The sequence below is a fragment of the Guillardia theta genome, assembly GCF_000315625.1.
Source record: "Guillardia theta CCMP2712 unplaced genomic scaffold GUITHscaffold_51, whole genome shotgun sequence".
NCBI lineage: Eukaryota > Cryptophyceae > Pyrenomonadales > Geminigeraceae > Guillardia > Guillardia theta.
In genome coordinates this window covers 1-21512 of record NW_005434623.1, presented here as the reverse complement: position 1 = coordinate 21512, position 21512 = coordinate 1, and the positions used below count along the sequence as shown (strand labels likewise).

The 21512-nt window shown below is 50.5% G+C and overlaps 5 protein-coding genes across 5 annotated transcripts; 4 read left to right on the top strand and 1 right to left on the bottom strand.

The window, feature by feature from the left end:
* The first annotated feature begins 2180 nt into the window (after positions 1–2180).
* On the top strand, positions 2181–3656 carry GUITHDRAFT_153474 (hypothetical protein). The gene has a single exon (XM_005829512.1). The coding sequence runs from the start codon at positions 2789–2791 to the stop codon at positions 3434–3436; it is 648 nt and encodes a 215-aa protein (XP_005829569.1). The 5' UTR covers positions 2181–2788; the 3' UTR covers positions 3437–3656.
* A 2418-nt stretch (positions 3657–6074) lies between these two features.
* CHC (clathrin heavy chain) lies at positions 6075–14315 on the top strand. Its single transcript, XM_005829511.1, has 59 exons — positions 6075–6156; positions 6207–6305; positions 6355–6438; positions 6487–6539; positions 6587–6629; positions 6676–6773; positions 6822–6872; positions 6920–6965; positions 7010–7078; positions 7130–7179; positions 7228–7264; positions 7315–7371; positions 7427–7498; positions 7550–7630; positions 7675–7718; positions 7775–7823; positions 7870–7907; positions 8028–8124; positions 8171–8228; positions 8277–8336; positions 8385–8433; positions 8484–8535; positions 8580–8621; positions 8672–8710; positions 8764–8817; positions 8867–8923; positions 8970–9030; positions 9081–9133; positions 9179–9232; positions 9277–9315; positions 9361–9420; positions 9467–9556; positions 9612–9680; positions 9767–9943; positions 9994–10086; positions 10131–10187; positions 10232–10302; positions 10350–10392; positions 10439–10513; positions 10576–10700; positions 10750–10846; positions 10898–10998; positions 11049–11121; positions 11169–11258; positions 11311–11437; positions 11494–11559; positions 11617–11729; positions 11776–11934; positions 11984–12097; positions 12151–12429; positions 12483–12608; positions 12655–13186; positions 13237–13352; positions 13398–13463; positions 13512–13619; positions 13670–13795; positions 13852–13875; positions 13921–14049; positions 14096–14315. Exons 1-59 carry the CDS (start codon positions 6121–6123, stop codon positions 14252–14254), a joined length of 5187 nt encoding a protein of 1728 aa, XP_005829568.1. The 5' UTR covers positions 6075–6120; the 3' UTR covers positions 14255–14315.
* Positions 14316–16623: 2308 nt separating this feature from the next.
* GUITHDRAFT_141020 (hypothetical protein) lies at positions 16624–17776 on the top strand (the record flags this gene model as incomplete). Its single annotated transcript, XM_005829510.1, has 2 exons — positions 16624–16850; positions 16921–17776. 2 exons carry the CDS (start codon positions 16624–16626, stop codon positions 17774–17776), a joined length of 1083 nt encoding a protein of 360 aa, XP_005829567.1.
* An 801-nt stretch (positions 17777–18577) lies between these two features.
* On the bottom strand, positions 18578–19426 carry GUITHDRAFT_141019 (hypothetical protein; the record flags this gene model as incomplete). The annotated part of the gene is made up of 1 exon (XM_005829509.1): positions 18578–19426. The coding sequence occupies one exon, from the start codon at positions 19424–19426 to the stop codon at positions 18578–18580; it is 849 nt and encodes a 282-aa protein (XP_005829566.1).
* Positions 19427–20069: 643 nt separating this feature from the next.
* GUITHDRAFT_111268 (hypothetical protein) lies at positions 20070–21511 on the top strand (the record flags this gene model as incomplete). Its single annotated transcript, XM_005829508.1, has 1 exon — positions 20070–21511. A coding segment is annotated over one exon (1442 nt), but the record flags the coding sequence as incomplete, so codon positions are not given.
* Position 21512: the final 1 nt, after the last annotated feature.

Sequence of the window (21512 nt, the reverse complement as noted above, 5' to 3'; positions counted from 1 at the left end):
CGCGCCCGAGAAGCCCGGCCAGAGAAAAGACAGCAGAGAACCAAACCCAATCATCATGGGGGCCTGCCGCGGCCAACTGCTCAGCGGCTGTCCCCCGGGCCAAACTTCACTGTCAGTACTGACTAGCCTAACTACTACGGTCACCCGGTAGTCACCGTGGAAGTTAACCGTTCATCATCACGGTTCAACGGTTCAGTGCGCGCGGTCGGCCCGGCCGCCGCCGCCAGCCTCAGTGCCCGGCCGGCCACTGCCGCCGGCGCCGGTGCAGTGCGGCCGCGAGCGATGACCCCGGCGCCGGGCGGCCGCCGCGGGCCTTGCGGGCCACCGTCCGCCGATCCGAGCCGCGGACCGGGCGGATCATTCAGGCGACTGAGTCACGCCGGCGGCCCGGCGGGTGGCCGGGCACCGGCGGTGTCCGACTCAGTGACTCCGTGGCGGGCCGAGCGGCCGCCGGGCTGCCTGAGTCGCACGGTGAGATACCGGTAGTACTACCGTCACCGGGCCCGGGGGCGCCGTACTGAGTACCGCCGGGCGGCTAGCTGAGGGCCGGGCCGCCGCCGGCGGCGGCGACCGTGACGGCCCGGCCAGTGCTGACTCGGAGCCTCCGAGTCGGCGGCGCCGGGCCGCCGCCGGGGCGCGGCCGCGCGGCGCGCGCGGCCGGACGCCGGGAGGCCGGGCTGAGACCCCCGGCGCCCGGCGGCCGCCGCGGCGCCCCGCGCCGGCCCGGCGGCCGGTGACCGTACGGTACTACGGTGCCAGTCGTTGGTGGGAGCCGCGCCGCGCGGCTCGAAGCGGCGGCGACTGTATGCGGCAGGACCGTACCGTACGGTACGGTCACGGCGGGTGCCACCCGTTGACCGACCGGCGTAGTGACGGTCGCCGGCCGCCCGGGCCGGGCTACCGTACGGTCCGATACCGTGGTCCGAATAATGACCTCTAAGGCACGGTCGGCCGCAAGTTGCAGCCTGTGACTGATAACATGAGATACTACGACTATTTTCAGGGGGTGGGTTCATAGAATTTTCCACTGATGCTGTACCGGAGTCCGAGGCTTCTGTGGTCAAATCACCTGAAGCACAGGGGTAGTTTTGAAAGTTTGTCTGGACCTGGGGTGGGTCCAGAGGGTTTGATCTGATTTGTGTGGTGGAGCGGTAAAGCCGTGCACAACTCGGAGCTTCATGAGCTACAAAAAAGGAGATACACCCTAGGAAAAAACAAATAGATGGTACAAATAGCTAAAATAGATGGCTCAAATTCTTTTATACTTGTAGGAGCTTTGTTTTAATTTGTAACAGCTCCCCGAAAATGACTTCAAGGCGACGAGGCTTCAAGAGGGTTTCACGTGTTTCCAATCACCACTACAGACCCCTTCAGTACGTACAAAGATAAGTAATCATTTGACTTATGACATTGTAGAGTAAACTATTTCGTACTAAGAATCTCTGTAGTGCATTTTCAGATCAGCTCCTGTCGAAATTCTATGGAAGTAGCAGGCGTTGATTCGTTTTGATTCAGAAAGCGTACCCCCTACCCCTACTTTTCCAAAGTCTTGTACCGGCGGGAGGACTGCCTGACTTTTAAAAGGCCAAAAAAAACAACTAAGTTTTTTTTTAAAATCGACTGTCCCCACCTTGAAATTTTAATTTCCCCGCCCATTCCCCCTCCAAGGGTCACCACCCCTCACTTTGAGCATCTTCGAACCCTGCCTTTCCGCTCCTCCAAAACGATCAAATTCGACACTACCCACCTGGAAGGTTGCCCTGCTTGCTACCCCTGTATTCACCTCCATCACCCCCTATTTCAAGGAAACGATAACAGCATCTGATCGTGCGCTTCTCACTCATCTATTGTTCTTTTTCCTCCACCCCACCCCCGGCTTTTCCCCAACCGATTCGAATGTCGAACACCTAATAGATCTTTCGACAGCTAGAAATGGGTACCCCCACCCTCTGTCACAGAATCAGAATTGCCATTATGCACGGGTACTCCGACTATTTGCTGTACGGATTTCCACCCCCACCTGCATGATCGGGCTCCCCTCTTTTTTAGTCCCCCTGTGCTCAGCACCCCCTCTTTCTAGTCTTGAATACCCTGTCTTCAATGCTTTTCTTCTCCCCCTTCTACACCACCACCCCCTGTATTTCCCCTGGTACACCTCACACCCCCTGCGCCCGAAAATCCGTCTTCATGCAACCATGCCGGCCCCAAGCACCCCCAGTTGTGCGCACCCACGCATTTGAGCTCTGCCCTCTTTTACCATATACAGCACTGCTCTTGCATGTTTCCTGTTTGTGAGCTGTCAGTCCTGCATATGATTCCACTTATCTTTCCTGATACATATCCAGATATCCGAACCAGGAAACTCTTGTTAGAATAGAATGTTCCGAATTCCTCGCTTAATTGTAACACGCACCAGTCCATGCCGATTTTCTGCCTTGTATGCAAACGAAAAAGAAGAACTTTTAGTCACTAAGAATGTGTTTTACAAATGTTCCAGTTTCAAAAAGGCTTGTTGGTGGCATTGGGGATGTTGCCCTTGTCTTGTTTTGTGAGAACAAGGCTGCGCTCAGACATTCGATTAGACAGTCATTTACTGCAAATCAATGCTGATCGATGGAAATTCTGTTGAATGTACACCATATCCTCCATTTCAAGTTACAAACGTGCTATTCCATCTGACTTCCGACTCTCTAACTGAGTTGTGGTGAAAGCGGACCTGACCTTTCTTCTCTTAGGTATCTTTCAGAAAGCAAACTTCCTGCCATTACAATCCTCGAAGTGACGCATTATGGGCAATCCAGCCACAGCACCACGAACACACTTGACCGTCGAGGCTGTACGCGAAATTTTCAACTTGCGTCCACAACTCTCTCCGAATGGGTTCCTTGATGCCTCGAACCATGACAACTGTCCTCGGGCTGTTGCGAAACGCTATGGTGTCACTTCTAAGGTGGTTCGAGATATCTGGAACAGAAAAACATGGGTGCATGCAACACAAGAGCTCTGGACTCAGAAGGAGAAATTGGTTCACTTGTTCGAGACTGCCTCACCAGATCGTCGTTGCAAAATTTTGAGCACTTTAGATGGCGAGCAAAAGACTGCCTTTCAGGAAATTTTGAGGACGACACGTAGGCGACCTGGGCGTCCAGTTGGTGCTAAGGACTTTGGACCTAGGAGTGATAACAGGCTGAAAGCCCCGAAGCGGGAGCAACAAGAATACTTCAACAAACATGAATGCGATTCAAGTGCGGAGAACTCAAGTGTTGAATCTTCGATGACCATGCATGATGAAGCTTCAAGTCTTGATGACTCTTCAGAAGCCAGAATTTCTATTGGCGAGCTATGTGCTTCTACACCAACTAGTTGTGGTACTGCTAGAAGGTGTTTTCCCAGCTTTGCAGATGCCTTTAGGATCAAAATTGATCCTGCGTGCTGAGTTCTTGAAATGTGACATTCCTTGCCTTTTTCTCTTGCCTTCACCCATTGATTTTAGCCTCTTTCTAATATACAATTAGTTTTTCAGCAGTTCGGTCTCCCGCAAGTGATGTTTGCTGACTGTAAATTTTTGCCGTGGAATTCGTGTGTGCTCGCGACGCTACCGACTCTTGATTCTTTGGTGCGATCTTGTACACAATATTAAAGCAAACTCACTGATGAATGGGTCTAACGAACATGAAAACACCTGCAGCTATTGTCCCAGGCCGGTCACAGCCTCCGAGTCAAGCCCGGGTTCAAGTTCAAACGGCAGTGGCCGACTCGGCGCTCCGGCGGCGCTGGCGTGAAATCACCGGCGGGCTGAGGCCCCGGCGGTCACGATCGGGCACCCGGGTCGGCCGGGGGCCGGCCCTGGGCCGCCGCGAGTCACGGCGGGTCGGAGTCACCGTCACGGCGTTGCGGCACCCGGGAGCCGTCAAAGTGCCACACTGTGACAGCGGGGTGCAGTGCCGGGCGGCCCCGGCCGCGCGCCGCGGCCGGGGGCCGCTCAGTGTCACCGTCGGTGCCGCGGGGGGGCCGCCGCCGCACCCCGCCGGGCAACATACTAGTTAGTCGGCGACCGTGACCGAGGCCGCCCGGCTGGGAGTCGGCTAAGTCCCCGGACACTGAGTTGAGTCAACCGGCTTCGGAAGTCACAAGCGGCCGGCCGGGGCAGTAACTTACTAGTTAAGTTACTTACAGTGTTGAACTGTTAAAACTTCGGCCCTGAATGACTCCCCCCCGAGAGTCAGTTATCCCCCGCGATCGCCGGGAGCCTCGGAGTCCGCCGTGAACGTGACGCGGCCGGGCCTGGCGGCTGCTCACTGCTGAGTCAGTGAGCCACTGTGCCGCAGTGCGGCCGGGCGGCCGCATTGCGGCACGTCCGGCCCCGGCCGACGCGGGCGGACCTGCCGCGTGACGGTGCGGCGGCGGCTGCGGCGCGGCGGCCCGGCCGGGCGCCAGCGGTCGGGAGTCAGTGCCGCCTCCGCGGGGCGCGGCCAAGTTCGTTCGGGCCCGCCGGCCCCGGCGGGGCCGGGGGCGGCCACGGTCCGGCTGGCCGGGCACCTTTCGGCGCTATGGATACGGTCTGATCAGGCAGCTCATGGTAGGAAAGAGAATGGGGGAATAACGAGGGGTGAGAGCCATACAGGGTGCTGCCCAATGTCGAGCGGTGAATCTGAGAAACCTGAGTCTTGACGGACAAGGGTCGTTAAGATTATATAATATCTCACTTAGAGGATTGATGACCTTTGAGGTACATTTGTTTGCTGCTTTGCATGGTAGGGTGGTTGTTCCAAGGGGGTCTGACCCCTCACCCCGCATATTCCAGCCAGACATTCCCCGAGGGTTCCTACACCCCCGCCCGTTTTTTTTTCTTCTAGAATTTGACTTAAGCTATAATTCTGTTATGAATATTGAAATTTCAGCTACCAATCTTGAATTTCATGATCCACAGTTTCTTTTCGCTAATACCCCGCCACCCCCTTTATACCCTGGCAGTGTCAAACTACTACCCCACCCACATCTTTCGATTTTGTGATAATCTACCACCCCAGTCATGCACACAAAACAGAGACGACCCACCCCCTCGTCCATCTCTGTTTGCCATCATCCATTCCATGGGACCCCTACCCACGAAATCTCCTTCCAAATACCCTACCTGCTCCCAGTACTTCCTTCCTCTACTATAGCCCCATAGCAACGTCACCTAATTACCCCTACCCCTATTGCTCATTGTCACCCCCTTCATTTACACGAAATTTCACCCCCCACCCGATTCAAAGTTTATGCACCCAACCCAGGTTGGTTGTAAATTCTGCCTTCAAAAGCATCCGGTCTGGTCCTCTACTTTTCTCAAGTATACACATATTGATTTTGCATATCTAGCTACCTTTTGAACTACTGCATCGCCGAGCAACCCCATTGCATGGAATAGCAGTACCCCACGGGCCTCATACCCACCCAAATCGAACATCACCCTACCCCTAATCAAGACCACCCTGAGAGGATCAAACACTCTCAAGCTTCCTCCTCTTTCCCCTCTCCGCCGCTGCCCCCCGTAAGGTGTCCATACAAATCTCACCGGCATTCTAGCATTCTCGTCACTTCCTGGCGTTTCTCATGGATCAAACTTGGTGGAGATGAACTTCTCCTATGATCCTGCGGCTCTAGCCCGTTGCATTGCAGTCCTGCAATCGCACACCACCTCAACTTCATTAGTGATTCTGGATTTTCGCTTCGCCTGATATATTCGCTTCGCTCTTTCTTTCCAAAGCCTCCCCTGTTGCATCAACAAGCGTTTTCGCCTTGTTCTTATACCATCTTGTTTTTAAAATCTAGATCCTAGATTTTTTTGTGAAATGTGCCAGGCATACGCAATGCGCAGATCGTAGTATTCGTAGGCGGAAACAAGACCAAATAAGAGTGTTGCGTGGTCTTATGTTGTCCTCAAAATTATGAATAATCTGGAAATTTGTTTTGTCTTCTTCTATTTCTTGTTGCTTGCATAAGTCTGGTTTGAGCGAAAAAAATGTTCGCCATTTTTTTTGATGCGAATATCAGCAGTGGACTGAGAACTGATCGATGTTCTGTTTTGAAAGGAAGTCTCGAGGTATCTACAGGGACTAACGATTGGAGTGGAGTGCGATGGCTGCCCCCATCAAACTCAATGAAGTTCTCAAGGTCCTAGCTTTTCAGTTCCTGAATACACACCGATGACGTCCTCATGACAGATCCCTGCTCTTGGAATCAGAGCAGATGCGATCTCTTTTGCCAACTGCACGATGGAGTCGGAAAAGTTCATCACTGTCAGAGAACAAGCTGGAGAACAGGTGTCGCTCTGCCCTTTGTCTCCAGCGAGAAATTTAGAAATATTTTCAGGTCATGATTCACATCGTCGATTTGTTCAACCCAGCGCGTACTGAAAAACGGCCGATCACTGCTGATGCAGCTTTGATGAACCCTGTATGTGTCTTGCTAACATGCCTTCGTGTGTGGTTATTCTTGCGTTAGGTTGCCAAAATCTTGGCTTTGAAAAGTGGACAGGCACTTCAGATTTTCAACATGTCAGCTTTTTTCTCTCTGGAGTTCATTCGCTCACTTGTCATGACAGCGAGCTGAAATCCAAGATGAAGGCACACAACATGCCTGAGCCAGTGAGTCGATTCATGTTACCGTGAAGATTCCTGAATTACACCAAAGGTCGTCTACTGGAAATGGATTAATGAAAGAACCATGGCATTGGTAACTGCAAACGCGGTTTTTCATTGGAGCATGGATGGCACCAGTGAACCCGTCAAGTAAATGCCAATGATTTTGCTGGAATCAATTTGATATTTGGGACGTAGGGTTTTCGACAGGCTCCCGCAAATGTCAACGTACCAGATCATCAATTATCGGTCTGTTTCGCGACCTATTGCCAAAATATTCATTGAAAGAAATGCAGCGCTGACGCAGCTGAGAAATGGATGGTTTTGACTGGCATTGCACAAGTAAGACGCGGCAATTTTCTGATTCTAAACTGACCTCATTCAAGGCACAAGATGGATCTGGAAGGATTGTTGGCAACATGCAACTCTACTCTGCAGAGAAGCAACAAAGCCAGGTATGACGATGGCAATGGTACACATCGCAGAAACACTGACAAACATGCCAGAGTATTGAAGGACATGCAGCGGCTTTCTCCCAGTTCCTGTGTCAGGGAGCGTAAGCCTGTTTGATGGTTGTAGGTTTGTGTTTGATTGGATTTTGCAGAACTGAGCAATCAACTTTGTTCGCTTTTGCCAACAAGGTTTTATCTGCCTTATTGAAGTCAACCGAACTGACTTTGATATTACGCAGAGTGCAACTGGAACAAAGTTGCACATCATTGAAGTTGTGAAAGGAAATTCCGCAATGGTACATATGCACAAAAATGTCACTTGATGGATTGGTTGATCCGGGTTTGTTTCAGCCCTTCCAAAAGCGTGCCGTGGATATTACTGTCCCAGCTGATGCTGCAAACGATTTTCCAGTGGCAATGCAGGTTGGAAATGTAACCAAAGCTGACTTGGCAGTCTAATCTGTTCACCTTCAGGTCAGTGACAAGTATGGGCTCGTTTTCTTGGTCAGCAAATTTGGATACATCTACGTCTTCGACGTCGAAACGGGGACCCAAGTAACAATGACATCTGTTTAATATTCAATTGATTATTCTGAAAGGTGTTCATGAATCGCATCAGTGCGGAAACGATCTTCACAACCTGGTTTGTTCTTGATATGCTCATTCTTATTGCGTTTTGACACGCTGTGCGTGATGCAGTGTCAACTCGGCAAGTGGTGGGCTGCTTGGTATCAATCGTCTTGGACAAGTATTTAGATTTAGTCAGAATCGTATGGTCGTGATAGGTCATGCAGGTCCTTCATGTCCAGATTGACGATCAAAACATCGTCAAGTTTATCCAAGTAAGGAGCTCTGCGACAAAAATGGTTGTTTTTTCAATGTGTAATTTGCCTGTTTGCGCGGTTTCAGGGGAATTTGCAAAATCTGGACTTGGCAATGAAGGTTCGATTAGATTCTTGAATCTCAATCAATACCTGATTCTTCTGCAGGTTGCCGCCCGAGGGAAGCTTCCTGGAGCCGAGCAGCTGTATGCCGCCAACTTTGATCAGGTAAGCATCATTTATTTGAGAGAGCAAATCGATGATGCTTGTTCAGCTCTTAAGAAGTGGGGATATCCAAGGTGCTGCGGAAATGGCAGCCAAGTCGCCAAACGGTGGGTTTTTGCCTGTCCGTCCAGAAAATGCGGTCTAATAGAGAACAGGCGTCTTGCGTACTCCCAACACTATCAACAAGTTCAAGACTGTTGCTTCCCAGAATCCTGGTTCTTGGTTGACAAAAGTTTAGTTTGGGTTCTGACTCTATTTGAAAGGCGGCCAGAATCCACTTCTGATCTACTTCAGCAAGATCCTCGAGGATAGGTGATTTGACGTTTGATGATTCAGCAAGTGACTGCGATTTTTTTATTTAGCTCCTTGAATGCAGTGGAGTCAGTGGAGCTGGCACGCCCAGTCATTGGACAGGTATATATCATAATGATCAAGCACGCTCTGACAAATATCAACAGGGTAAGCAGCAGTTGCTACAGAAATGGTTCGACGAAGGAAAGGTTACTCACTGTTTTGCATATGCATGTGAATATCTCATATCTATGCAAAGCTTGAATGCAGTGAGGATTTGGGAGACCTCATCAAGCAGGTTTGATCGTTTCCTGCGTAATTTTTCTACTTTGATCTGATCATCAAGTGTAGGTCGATGGTACCCTGGCCTTGAAAGTCTACAACAAGGCAAACTGTCCTGGAAAGGTTACATAACTTGGCATTTTCTGCCCCAAGTCCCTTACCTGTCTGTAAGGTCATCGCTTGCTTTGTTGAGACCCAGCAATACGACAAAATTCTGGCATATGCACAGGTTTATTAGAGGCAGGATAGGCTGGAGACGTAATCTGCACTTGCAGCGTGTCGGATACCAGCCAGAGTGGACCGGCATCTTGGCGAACATGGTCGTCCTCAATCCTGGTCTTGACGCTTGAACTGCTGCAGAGGATCTTTTGACTCTGAGTCTCTAGAGGGAGCTGTACGCCTCGCCCAGATGCTTGTGAATCAAGAGGGTGGATCCAAGGTGATGAAGTTACAACAGCGTCACTTTCTAATGTTTGATACGAAGATCGACGTGGCAGCTGTTGCAGAACTGTTTCTGAACAGGAACATGCTTCAGCAGGTCAAACTCATCTATTGATGCTCGCACATGTGACATTTTCGTAGACGACCTCCTTCTTGTTGGATGCTCTTAAGGGCAACAAGGTATCTTTATCGACAGACTTCTGTGTGCGTGCTTAGTTTCAACAGCCTGAGGAAGCAGCACTGCAAACCAAACTTTTGGAAATCAACTTGAGGGCAGCTCCGCAGGTTTCTTTTTCTTCTCGTTTGTTGCCTTGGTTTGAGCAGTATTTAGGTTGCTGAAGCAATCCTATCGAATGGAATGCTCACCCACTACGACCGTGCGACTGTGGGTCAGCTCTGCGAACGTGCCGGGTTGTTTCAGGCAAGCTTTTCGATTTGCGTTGCTCCTTGTTGGCACTTCCTCACCTTCGAATCAGCGTGCACTCGAGCATTTCACCGAGCTCAAAGATTTGAAGAGGGTCATTGTATACGCTTCTCAGATGCAGGTATATTTCTTGTTATGCGCACATACTCTTTTCAAGTTCAATCTCTGGTTATTGTATATTGCGACCATCTGATTATTATTTTGAAGGCTGAGTTCCTGCTTGAGTGGTTTGGTACCCTTGACACTACCTGGGCTATCGACCTTTTGAAGGAGATGCTCGCAAAGGACATGCGAAGCAACCTTCAGATTTGTGTACAAGTTGCCACCAAGTACAGTGAGTTCATGACTCCGTCTACTTTGATCGGAATCTTCGAGGAGTTCAAGGTTTGTTTGCATTTTGTGATGTCGGTATCCTCGAATGATCGAATTCTCAGAGTATGGAGGGCCTGTACTACTATTTGGGTGCTATCGTGAACTTTTCTCAAGACGAAACAGTCCACTACAAGTATATTGTGGCTTGCGCAAAGGTGATACAACTCTCAATTCAAAGTTTCGTAAAGCCTGCAACCAGGTCGGTATGATGAAGAACGATTTCAAGGAGTTGGAGCGCATCACTCGCGAGTCTCAGGTGCTTTTCATCATGGGTTTGAAAGTTGCTCATTCGAATTCTAGTACTACCCAGCAGTCAAAGTCAAGGACTTCTTAAAGTCCGAAGCTAAGCTTGCGGATCCAAGGCCCCTTATGTGGGGATAAGCTCAAAATGAGTATCTTTGATTGACATGTCTAACAGCAATGTCTGCGACAAGCATGATATGGTTGAGGAGCTTACACAGGTTCCACTTCTCTTGTGATTACCTCCAGCATTTATTCTGGCTGTAGTATCTCTACGGCAAAAGCATGATGAAGTACATCGAAGTCTATGTACAGAAAGTGAATCCATTCAAGACTCCTCAGGTGCTACATTTCGATTTGTTGCTGAGACGTTGTCATGTTGCTGACAAAACAATTTTGTTCAGGTTGTTGGAGCTTTGATCGATGCCGGATGCCCTGAAGATCAGATTCGTTCTCTTGTGATGAGTGTGCGCAATCAATGCCCAGTAGAGCCTTTGATTGCTTCATGCCAAAAGAGAAATCGCCTGAGGTTTGTATCTGGTTTGATTTATATTCGTTGCATAATTTGGTCTTGAAAGGTTTCTGCTCCCATGGCTTGAGGCTCGTTTTGATGAGGGAGAACAAGATCCTGCACTTCACAATGCACTTGCCATGATCTACATTGACACCAATCAGGCACACAACCTGCCCAAGGATTTGACTCAATCCTTAACTGTTTCTCTTCAGAACCCGGAGAAATTCCTGGCGTCGAACTCTTACTACGATCACAAAGTCGTTGGCGCTTATTGTGCAAAGAGAGACCCCCACCTTGCCTTTGTGGTCTATAGGTACCTTGACAACTTGCCTCATGAGAAATCCATGTGACTGGATCATCTAGTTCTGCTCCTGGTGGCTTGTGTGATGACGAGGCTATTGCCGTCACCAATGAAAATGCGCTGTACAAGGCACAGGTCAAGAAACTGCCGACCTTGCTGTTGACATGCTAATATCAGTGTAGGCCAAATTCTTGGTCGAGAGACAGGATCTTGACCTGTGGGCCAAAGTTCTTACCGATGAGAACAAGCACAAGCGAGCTCTCGTTGACCAAGTAAGAGTTGTTCTAGGATGAATTCAATTTTCTTGATGGCTGGACACAAAAGGTTGTTTCAACTGCGCTCCCCTCCTGTAGGAACAGCGAGGCCGTTGCCTGCACTGTCAAGGCCTTCATGACTGCAAATTTGCCTAACGAGCTTATTGAGCTGCTCGAGAAGATTGTTCTCAGACCAGGTTTGCCTTTGTTGAACATTTCATTTCAAACATTGCTGTTGACATTAATGGCATAGATTCTGAGTTCGCTGCAAACAAGAATCTTCAGAATCTCTTGATTCTGACTGCTGTGCAAGTGGCTGGTGCTGGTGATTTTCTCGTTTATGTCGATGTTTTCAAGGTGACCATGGAGGATGTAGGGGACCTTCCGGAGGAGCACAAGGGGAGAGTCATGGAGTACATCAACAGATTGGACAAGTTTGATGGCGCAGACATCGCTTCCATTTGTGTTTCCGAGGGACTTTACGAAGAGGTTGGCGGAGTGGTTTATTTCAGCACTTGTTGACACCTGCGTTCAGGCTTTTGTCATCTACAAGAAATTCGATGACAAGAAAGCAGCTATTGGAGTTCTGCTTGAGAACATCAGAGACCTTGAGAGGGCTAAGGATTTTGCCACTGCCTGCAATCTGGATGAGACCTGGTCAACCCTTGCAAATGCGCAGCTCAATGCTGGACAGGTGCGAAGACGCGGCAGTCGTTGATGTTTGTTGATGAGTTTGCGCGCAGGTTGCCGATGCCATCGACTCGTATGTCAAAGCTAAGGATCCTTCCGACTACCTCCGTGTCATTGAAGCGGCTCAAAATGCTGACCAATATCATCCTCTCATCATCTTCCTCCAGGCAAGTTTTCTCAAGTGGATATTCTTCTATCTGAAGTACTTTCAACCTTGCAGATGGCCAGGAAGAAGGACTTCGGAACTCAGGAAGCTCGCTCGGTCATCGACACTGCGATGCTTATGTCGTATGCAAGGACAAACATGATGTCCGAGCTTGAAGAATTCGTTTCTTCCCCCAATATTGCCAACGTCGAGGAGGTTGGCGAGCGATGTGCTGAAATGGGCATGTTCGAAGCTGCCAGGATGCTGTTCAGCAGTATCTCGAAGCATGACAAGCTTGCTTCTTGTTTGGTTCGTCTGCAAAAGTACGCAGATGCAGTCGAAGCCGCTCGCAAGGTATTAAGCGTTGGATGAGCGAGTGAGCGATTGATTGATGAACCTTTCATTAGGCCAATTTCACCAGGACCTGGAAGGAAGTTTTGGTTGCTTGCGTTGATGCTGAAGAATTCCGTCTTGCACAAATGTGCGGCTTGAACCTCATGATCATTCCTGATGAGATCGAAGAGCTCATGAAGGCAAGCGATGCCAAGGCTGGTTGATGAAGTCTGACCCTTGTTCCAGGTTTACGAAAGACGGGGTCACTTCGAGCAGCTGATTGCCATGTTGGAGACCGGGTTGGGCACGGACATGGGTGGAAACTCATCGGGTATCTTCACTGAGCTTGCCATCCTCTACGTGAAGTACAAGGAATCCAAGCTCATGGATCACTTGAAGCAGTTCTTTTCTCGCATGAACATCCCCAGGGTCATCAGGGAGTGTGAGCGGTACGAGAACTGGCAGGCCCTGTGCTTCCTCTACGTGCAGAATGATGAGGCAGACAATGCTGCATTGACCATGATGAACCATGCTGCCGATGCTTGGGAGCACACTGAATTCAAGAGTGTGCTCGTCCGCTGTGCCAACCCCGAGAACCTGTACAAGGCTGTTCAGTTCTACGTGGAGGAGCATCCTATGGAGCTCAATGACCTTCTCATCTCTATGTCGAAGAAGGAAGGAATGCTGGACCACTCACGTGTTGTTGTTCTCATGAAGCGCAAGCTACCTCTTATCAAAGAATACCTCGAGCACGTGCAGCATCACGACATGAAGTCAGGTATTTCCATGTGGTGCTCGGGTAATGCCTGTTGTAATGGCTATCACCAGTGAATGAGGCATTGAACAACATCTACATCGAAGAGGAGGATTACGAGAAGTTGGATGTTTCAGTCTCGACGTACACCAACTATGATCAGCTTGAGCTCGCTGGACAGCTCCAGAAGGTCTATCCCGACTGCGTGTTGTGAAGTACTGATTTTTTCATGTAGCATCCTTTGTTGGAGATGAGGCGAGTAGCTGGAACTCTCTACACCAAGAACAAGAGATATGGGCAGGTACGTACCTTCGGACTGAAGCAAAGTCAATCTTACTTTCTCCCCCAGGCTTTGGAACTCTCAAAGAAAGACAAGCTGTACAAAGATGCCATGCACGTTGCTGCTACCTCTCAGGATCCGGAGCTGGTCGAGCAACTTTTGCGCTTCTTTGTGGAGGTATGCAGCCTTGTGTTCTGCAGGCACTTGTTAGTCTGACACCCTGTCAGGTTGAGGCCAAGGAGTGCTTTGCCGCTTGTCTCTTCACCTGCTTTGAGCTGGTCAGGCCGGATGTTGTCATGGAGCTTGCATGGCGCAACAACATCATGGACTACGCCATGCCCTACGTCATTCAGGTGCGATGGATCTGCCGATGCTTCTGTCAAGCTCTGACCGACCAACCCTCCTTCAGGTCACCAAGAACTACACGGCCAAGGTGATCATCCGAGAGATGTACATTCCCCTCGTGACATAATATCAGGTTGATCAGCTCGTGATTGAGAGCGAGAAGAAGAAGGAGGAAGACAAAAAGCATCAAGAGGCCATGGAGCAGCAGGCGGGAATGGGTGTGGACATGTCCATGCAGGGAGGTCCCCTCATGCTCACCATGGTTTGACTTTGCGTTCATTCCTCTTCGTTTGTGAAGAAACTCGCAGGGCCCAGGCATGGATGCTTACTCGCAAATGGGGGGTGGAATGGGCATGAACATGGGCGGCATGGCGACTATGGGCGGCATGGGGATGCCTGGCATGAGCGTTCCTAACATGGGCTCGATGCCTGGGATGGGAATGCCGGGCATGGCCACTCACTTCTAGATGTCTCCTCTTGTCCTGCTTGAGGTGTAGGGAGTGTCGCTGGTTAAATCGCTTCTCATCGCTTGTTTCCTCTTCCCTCATGCCCAACATGCCCCTGAGACCTTCCGCATCAGTTGAACTCTACTCACATGCTCCTCACATTGCCTGTGCTGTAGCTTGATCGCATGTTACTTCCTTCCATGCTGGTGATAAACATCTGAGTCGTTGCTTGCTTTTATAGCTTGAGGAGAGCCTGAGGATATGTGAAGCAAGACCAGCTACCTTGTTGGGTTGCGTCTTGGTGGGCAGTTCTGTCTGCAAGCTCGGCCTGTTTTCGGGGTGAGCTCTCTGGTAGCTGATAGCATGATTACGAGTGATTGCCATAGACGAGAATGTCTGTAGACCTCAGGATCTGAGACAGCTCGCGGCAAGGCGATGCTGCTGTGTCGCATGCACGGTGATGGCCAAATCTCAGAAAGTAACTAACACAGAACCGATCGAATCATACTCAAGCTCTATGCTTTAATATCTCCTGCTATTCACACCTTTCATGAGACGTCATGCTCTTTTTATTAAAGATGATCAATGCTTGGAATTGAATCAATTATTTCAAGGGTCTCGCACTTGAGCTCCGGACATGAGTAGCAGATGTTTCTCCTAGTCTGCCATCTTCGCACATGAAGACGCCATAAGAATGAGCTGGTAAGCAAGACATTCTTGCAACCCAGGTTGCGCCCTACATGGCTAGGCGTGGGCTCCCCTGCCAAGAACAAGAGATATGGGCAGGTACGTACCTTCGGACTGAAGCAAAGTCAATCTTACTTTCTCCCCCAGGCTTTGGAACTCTCAAAGAAAGACAAGCTGTACAAAGATGCCATGCACGTTGCTGCTACCTCTCAGGATCCGGAGCTGGTCGAGCAACTTTTGCGCTTCTTTGTGGAGGTATGCAGCCTTGTGTTCTGCAGGCACTTGTTAGTCTGACACCCTGTCAGGTTGAGGCCAAGGAGTGCTTTGCCGCTTGTCTCTTCACCTGCTTTGAGCTGGTCAGGCCGGATGTTGTCATGGAGCTTGCATGGCGCAACAACATCATGGACTACGCCATGCCCTACGTCATTCAGGTGCGATGGATCTGCCGATGCTTCTGTCAAGCTCTGACCGACCAACCCTCCTTCAGGTCACCAAGAACTACACGGCCAAGGTGATCATCCGAGAGATGTACATTCCCCTCGTGACATAATATCAGGTTGATCAGCTCGTGATTGAGAGCGAGAAGAAGGAGGAAGACAAAAAGCATCAAGAGGCCATGGAGCAGCAGGCGGGAATGGGTGTGGACATGTCCATGCAGGGAGGTCCCCTCATGCTCACCATGGTTTGACTTTGCGTTCATTCCTCTTCGTTTGTGAAGAAACTCGCAGGGCCCAGGCATGGATGCTTACTCGCAAATGGGGGGTGGAATGGGCATGAACATGGGCGGCATGGCGACTATGGGCGGCATGGGGATGCCTGGCATGAGCGTTCCTAACATGGGCTCGATGCCTGGGATGGGAATGCCGGGCATGGCCACTCACTTCTAGATGTCTCCTCTTGTCCTGCTTGAGGTGTAGGGAGTGTCGCTGGTTAAATCGCTTCTCATCGCTTGTTTCCTCTTCCCTCATGCCCAACATGCCCCTGAGACCTTCCGCATCAGTTGAACTCTACTCACATGCTCCTCACATTGCCTGTGCTGTAGCTTGATCGCATGTTACTTCCTTCCATGCTGGTGATAAACATCTGAGTCGTTGCTTGCTTTTATAGCTTGAGGAGAGCCTGAGGATATGTGAAGCAAGACCAGCTACCTTGTTGGGTTGCGTCTTGGTGGGCAGTTCTGTCTGCAAGCTCGGCCTGTTTTCGGGGTGAGCTCTCTGGTAGCTGATAGCATGATTACGAGTGATTGCCATAGACGAGAATGTCTGTAGACCTCAGGATCTGAGACAGCTCGCGGCAAGGCGATGCTGCTGTGTCGCATGCACGGTGATGGCCAAATCTCAGAAAGTAACTAACACAGAACCGATCGAATCATTCTCAAGCTCTATGCTTTAATATCTCCTGCTATTCACACCTTTCATGAGACGTCATGCTCTTTTTATTAAAGATGATCAATGCTTGGAATTGAATCAATTATTTCAAGGGTCTCGCACTTGAGCTCCGGACATGAGTAGCAGATGTTTCTCCTAGTCTGCCATCTTCGCACATGAAGACGCCATAAGAATGAGCTGGTAAGCAAGACATTCTTGCAACCCAGGTTGCGCCCTACATGGCTAGGCGTGGGCTCCCCTAAACCCCCTTGACAGTACCCAACTACTGTACCCCTGTTTGCATCCTTAAGACCACCCGTCATCAGCACCCTCGCCATGACGATGGCGATGAGAGCCAGGCAGGCCGTGCTGACAAGCGTCTATGGCTCTCGAGGGCGATACCTGCAGTGGAGAAGCGCTTATGGCTTCTCCACGGGACGACGCCTGCAGACCACTACGCCGCCGTATCATGCGCGACTGATGAGCTCGGACGGAAGGCGAAGCCTGTGGAAGCCGTGGATACAGGCCAAGGAGGAGGACGAGCTACCGCAGGAGACGCTGAGGTCCAAGTGTCATCGTCCTGTCGTGCCTCTTGTTCCTGTGTTCTTCTAAACGCTCACTGCCTTGTCTCAGGTGCTACGTGAAGACGTCGAGCGATGCATTCGCGTTGGAGGTAGCGCATGTGTGCACATGTTACCTGCAAGTGACTTGCAATGAAGGGGGCAAGCTCACGTCCGAGAAGTTAGACCATCTTGGCATTCGCGTTCAACCCGACTTCTGCTCGGAGGCCCTGGCGTCCATCGCCTTGCGTGAGGCCAGTGAGGTGCTTGCGGCACACGGGTACTCACATCACGGGGATGGGGGGGTGTTGGTCATGGACGAGAAGAAGGAGGTGAAGAAGAGTCTGGATATTGGCAACACGCTACGGGTGACAGGAAGACAAGAGTTTCCCGAGCAGTCAGCAGCGCCATGGGGATACGGTGATGATTTCAAAGTAGATAAAGTCCCTCCGGCTCTCAGAGCAATCTTGGAGTCCATCCAGGACTCTCGAGCTTTCTGCGTCGGTAAGCCGCGAGACCTGACCATCAACCGGAGGACCAACGGCTTCTTCAAGCTCGACCCTCATCTCGATCCTCTGCAGGATGGCGAAAACGTGTTCATCCTCAACCTGCTCTCCAACTCTGTAATCACCTTCGTCCCCCCAGGGGAGTTTCAGCGCAAGGACCCCGTGCAGATCGCGCTCAAGTCGTGGACGGATCAGGACGTGGACGTGCTCGTGAAGCATCGCACCCTTGTGCTCTTCTCCGGTCTTTCGAGGAACTCTTGGCGACATGCGATCAGGACAGGCTTGCAGGTCGAGATCGCCGGGGGGCAGGAGGTCTTTTGTGACTGGTGGGGGACACCCAAGAATCTGGTTCGAAGATCCAATGACCGCATTTCTTTGGTTTTTGCTTTTGGGGAAAAGACTTGCAACCAATCTTGTGCATGAATTTTTTGCGCCCTCCGACTCCCCAAGTTTTGCAAAGTGGGTTGAATGCTTAACGGATAGCAGCAGAAAGACAACTAAATACAGGCTTGTTTTTCCTGCCAGTTTGTTTGAAATTTAGTAAACTATCTGTGTGCCCAGTTTTCTAACTCGGCAACTGAAGTCAGCGTTGAGGAACAATGCACATTGAGGAAATCAACGCATCGAGAGGCGTTCGGATGAGTTCATATTATTTCTTACTTGGCCTTGTCAAAGCAAGTGCTACCCTTGTACTAGCCTGAAGCGATCAAACTCAATCTTGCGTAGGGAACTGCAATCTTGTGCTTTTGGCTCTTCAATAGTTGCATGACCTTTGATGTGCTGATCTTGCATCAGAACAAGCTGAAGGCTGCTATCAAACCAGCCAAGAAACAGAATCGCAAGCCTCCTTCCTTTCTAAGCCAAATTTGAGAATTTTTAGGTTGTGACTAAAGAATGGAGCAAACAAATTGGGTTGTTGAATTCAAAGGCAGATAGAATCATCTGCAGTATCAAGCATCTGCACAACTTTGTGTGTATTCGCGCTCGTTTTATAGGTTAAAAGCCCCAAAGAAGCCAAAAGGAGAGTGAAAAGGGGGGAACGGGAGCAAAAGAGAGAAGTGAAGCTCGACTAGAGGCGTAGAATATTGCTGAAAAGATGGTCAAGAAAACAGAGCTTTGATCGCAATCATTACGACTAAGATCACAAATCTGATATTGCCTCCATGAACACCAATCAACATGAAAATTTGTCATAATTTTTCGACAAGGTTCTAGATCGTTAACTTACGCAACAGGAGTCAACGGGCTCTTGTCGCTTATGTCGTCTAATGCAGCTGTGAGATATCGCAAAGAGACGACCAAAACAACAATGCTAGCGAAACCAAGAAGAATGAAACTGAGAGAGGCAAAAAAGAAATTTTGAGGAAGGACAACCAAGGTGTACATTATCATGGCCTTTGCTGTTATGTCTGCAGGGAAAGTGAATGAGGCTTGATGTACCGTGAAAGAAAATCTTGCGAAAACTTGCATCTTTGCGAAAACCAGACATGCGGCGAAGATTTCGACCAAGAAAAGAATGTGAGTGAGCCAGTCTTGACTGCCTCCTCCGATGGTTATCCAGTTGCAGAGAAGGAGTGCAGATGGAGCCGCAAGGATAGCATACTGCGGTTCATTTACCTCTTCTTCTGGCAAGCCGCAGAAATGTGCGCGAAAAACAGCAGCAGGGAAGAGGAAAGCAAATGCAAGAAGCCCCTGGTAGAAGAAGAGATCTGCCAACGTGCCGACACCAACCTCATAGCCTGTTCCAGCTGCTATACAGATACCTATCGGAGGAATCATCCATGAAGGGCGATACTTGGACCAGCTGTAGCCCTCCACCACAAAGACCCGATAGATGAAGTAGAGGAGCAAGAGATAATGAAGGAAACATCCGCAAGACCATAAAAGAAAGCTCGCCCCTGTTACTCCATGCATTCGCAGAAGCAGAGCTATCGACATGAGCGCCATATCCATCGTGCACAAAGATGCGATGGAGTCAGCTGAGTTCAGCTCGTCAAACGAGGCTTTTGGTGCAGCAACGAGCTTGCAGAGGTACATCAAGATAAGGGACCCAGACGCGTTCAGCATGAACATCGCAACCATATCTGAGCAACCACGAAGGGTGGGAGAACGAAAGAGCAGATCATCTCCTGCTTTCCATGCCAATCCTAAGCCGCTGAGGCCAAGAGCTAGGCCGTTTAAGTTCACTGGGATCCGCGCTAACGTAGTTGATAATCTATCTCTCTGGATCTCAGGGTTTAACAGAGAAGAATTTTCTCTCATCCTTCACTCGACTCTGTGCTCTTCCTCGGTGTCTTACCCGCTCGTGATCTCTCTCTCTATGTATGCTTTCAGTGACCTTCTCCCCTTGCTTGCTCACTCCCCATCAGATCGGATTTAGGACTGGGTTTAGAGGACTGCTTTACTCAAAGTTAAGTTAAAAATCAGTACGAGGACAATCAGGAGAGTCAAGGAGGGTTGACCCTGACACTACTGTCGCACAGCGGCCAAACGGCGAGAAGAGAAAAGACAGCGAGAACCAAACCCAATCCTGTCGACTGCTGTCCCCCAAACTTAACTGATACCTTCACTTAACTGCGCGCAGGACAAGTCCCCCCTTAGGGTTTAGGGTTTAGGGTTTAGGAGGCATGCTGCTCTGCGGCGCGTAGGGAGAGCGCAAGGGGACCGGAGGAAGCTGCGAGCAAGAGGTTCGTATAGTTCAAACAGCTTTCTAAGCATGGTACTACAGTATGATGAGAGCGTTCGCAGCCTGCTGTATCGGAGATCATGCCAATACACGCAGGGCGAGCGCTCTGGAGGCCACGTCGAAGAGGCCGCCGACCTCGTCGAGAGGGTGAAGAGCTTCGCGAAGCGGTATCCTGGTAGTAGGACAGCTCATGCTTGCAGAGCTGAGGGGGGATGCACCCCCGACGCTATCGCTGAAGCCATCCGCTCAACATGTCGGCAGGCGAGACGCGACCTGTTTGAAGACTCTCTGAGGGAATGGAGCTCAGAGTCGAGAGCATGGTTTATACAACAGATGGAGGAGGCCAAGAAGCAGAATGTCGAGACATATATCGGCACAGAAGGCACCGAGGGGACCTCCTTCATCTCCATGACTCTCCTGGGCATCTCCTCGATGTATGTTCGACAAGAAGACAAGTTGAAATCGAAGCTTATGGAACTGGGTCTCATGGTAGACTCAGTCGATGGAGTCGACAAGGCCATCATGTGGAAAGCACCTTACAGACCTGAGATAGCACGAGCAGACGACATCTCAGTCACCGTCTCCTTCCTTCGGAATGAAGCAGCCATGGAGCTATGGGAAGGCAGGAGAGAATACTGCATAGACGGCAGATCGTTCAGAGCCACAGAGGTGAGCATTGCACATGACCGGTCCTTCAAGCTTCGAGCCAAGCGAGGACCTTGGGGCAAGGGAGGGAGCCTTGCCGAGCTATCACAGCTCTTAGCTCTTGGAGGAATGTCGACGGCCGACATAGCTCAGATCTATCGATTTCAGCTGCTCTCGCAATCTCTTGCAGCCGCAGAGGTACAACCACTTGCGGGCATGCTCGTGCAGGGTCCTGGGCAGAGAGGTCGCAAGGGGCCGAGCCCGAAGACGTATGTTGCTGTTGGGGCAAGTACTGGCACTCTCCAGCAAAAAGAGCTGGAGTGGGTGCTCAGCTCGCCTTCGACGGCAAGTTGCGAGCAGACCTTGGCCTCGTTCAGAGAGAGCGAGGCGATGGAGGGGGTACATCTCACTCTCATCAGCGACGACGCCAAGCTCAGAGAGACGTTTGCAGTCGAGCTCACAGCCGACACCTTCGTTCCTAGGGGAAAGATTGCTAAGCAAAGGAGGGCACTCCGCGAGAGAGATCATGCGGGGCGCAGCAGCTTCAGAGTACAGATCAAGTCGAGGTCAAGCATGAGCACAGGCCGCTTCTCGAGGAAGGAGATGGAAGCGCTGTGCGGAGGAGGTAACACATCGATCACGAGAGTCAAGCGAGCCATGTTGGAGTTAGCAAGAAGGATAGGCGTGACGCTGGTCAGCGTCGAGGTCGAGGAGGATCGTGACACGCTCAGCTGGGATGGGAGCCTGATAGCTCTCTCCCTGGCGACCAAGGCAGAGGCTCGACGCTTGATGGAAGACATGCCCTTCTACTTGGAAGGGATCCTGGAA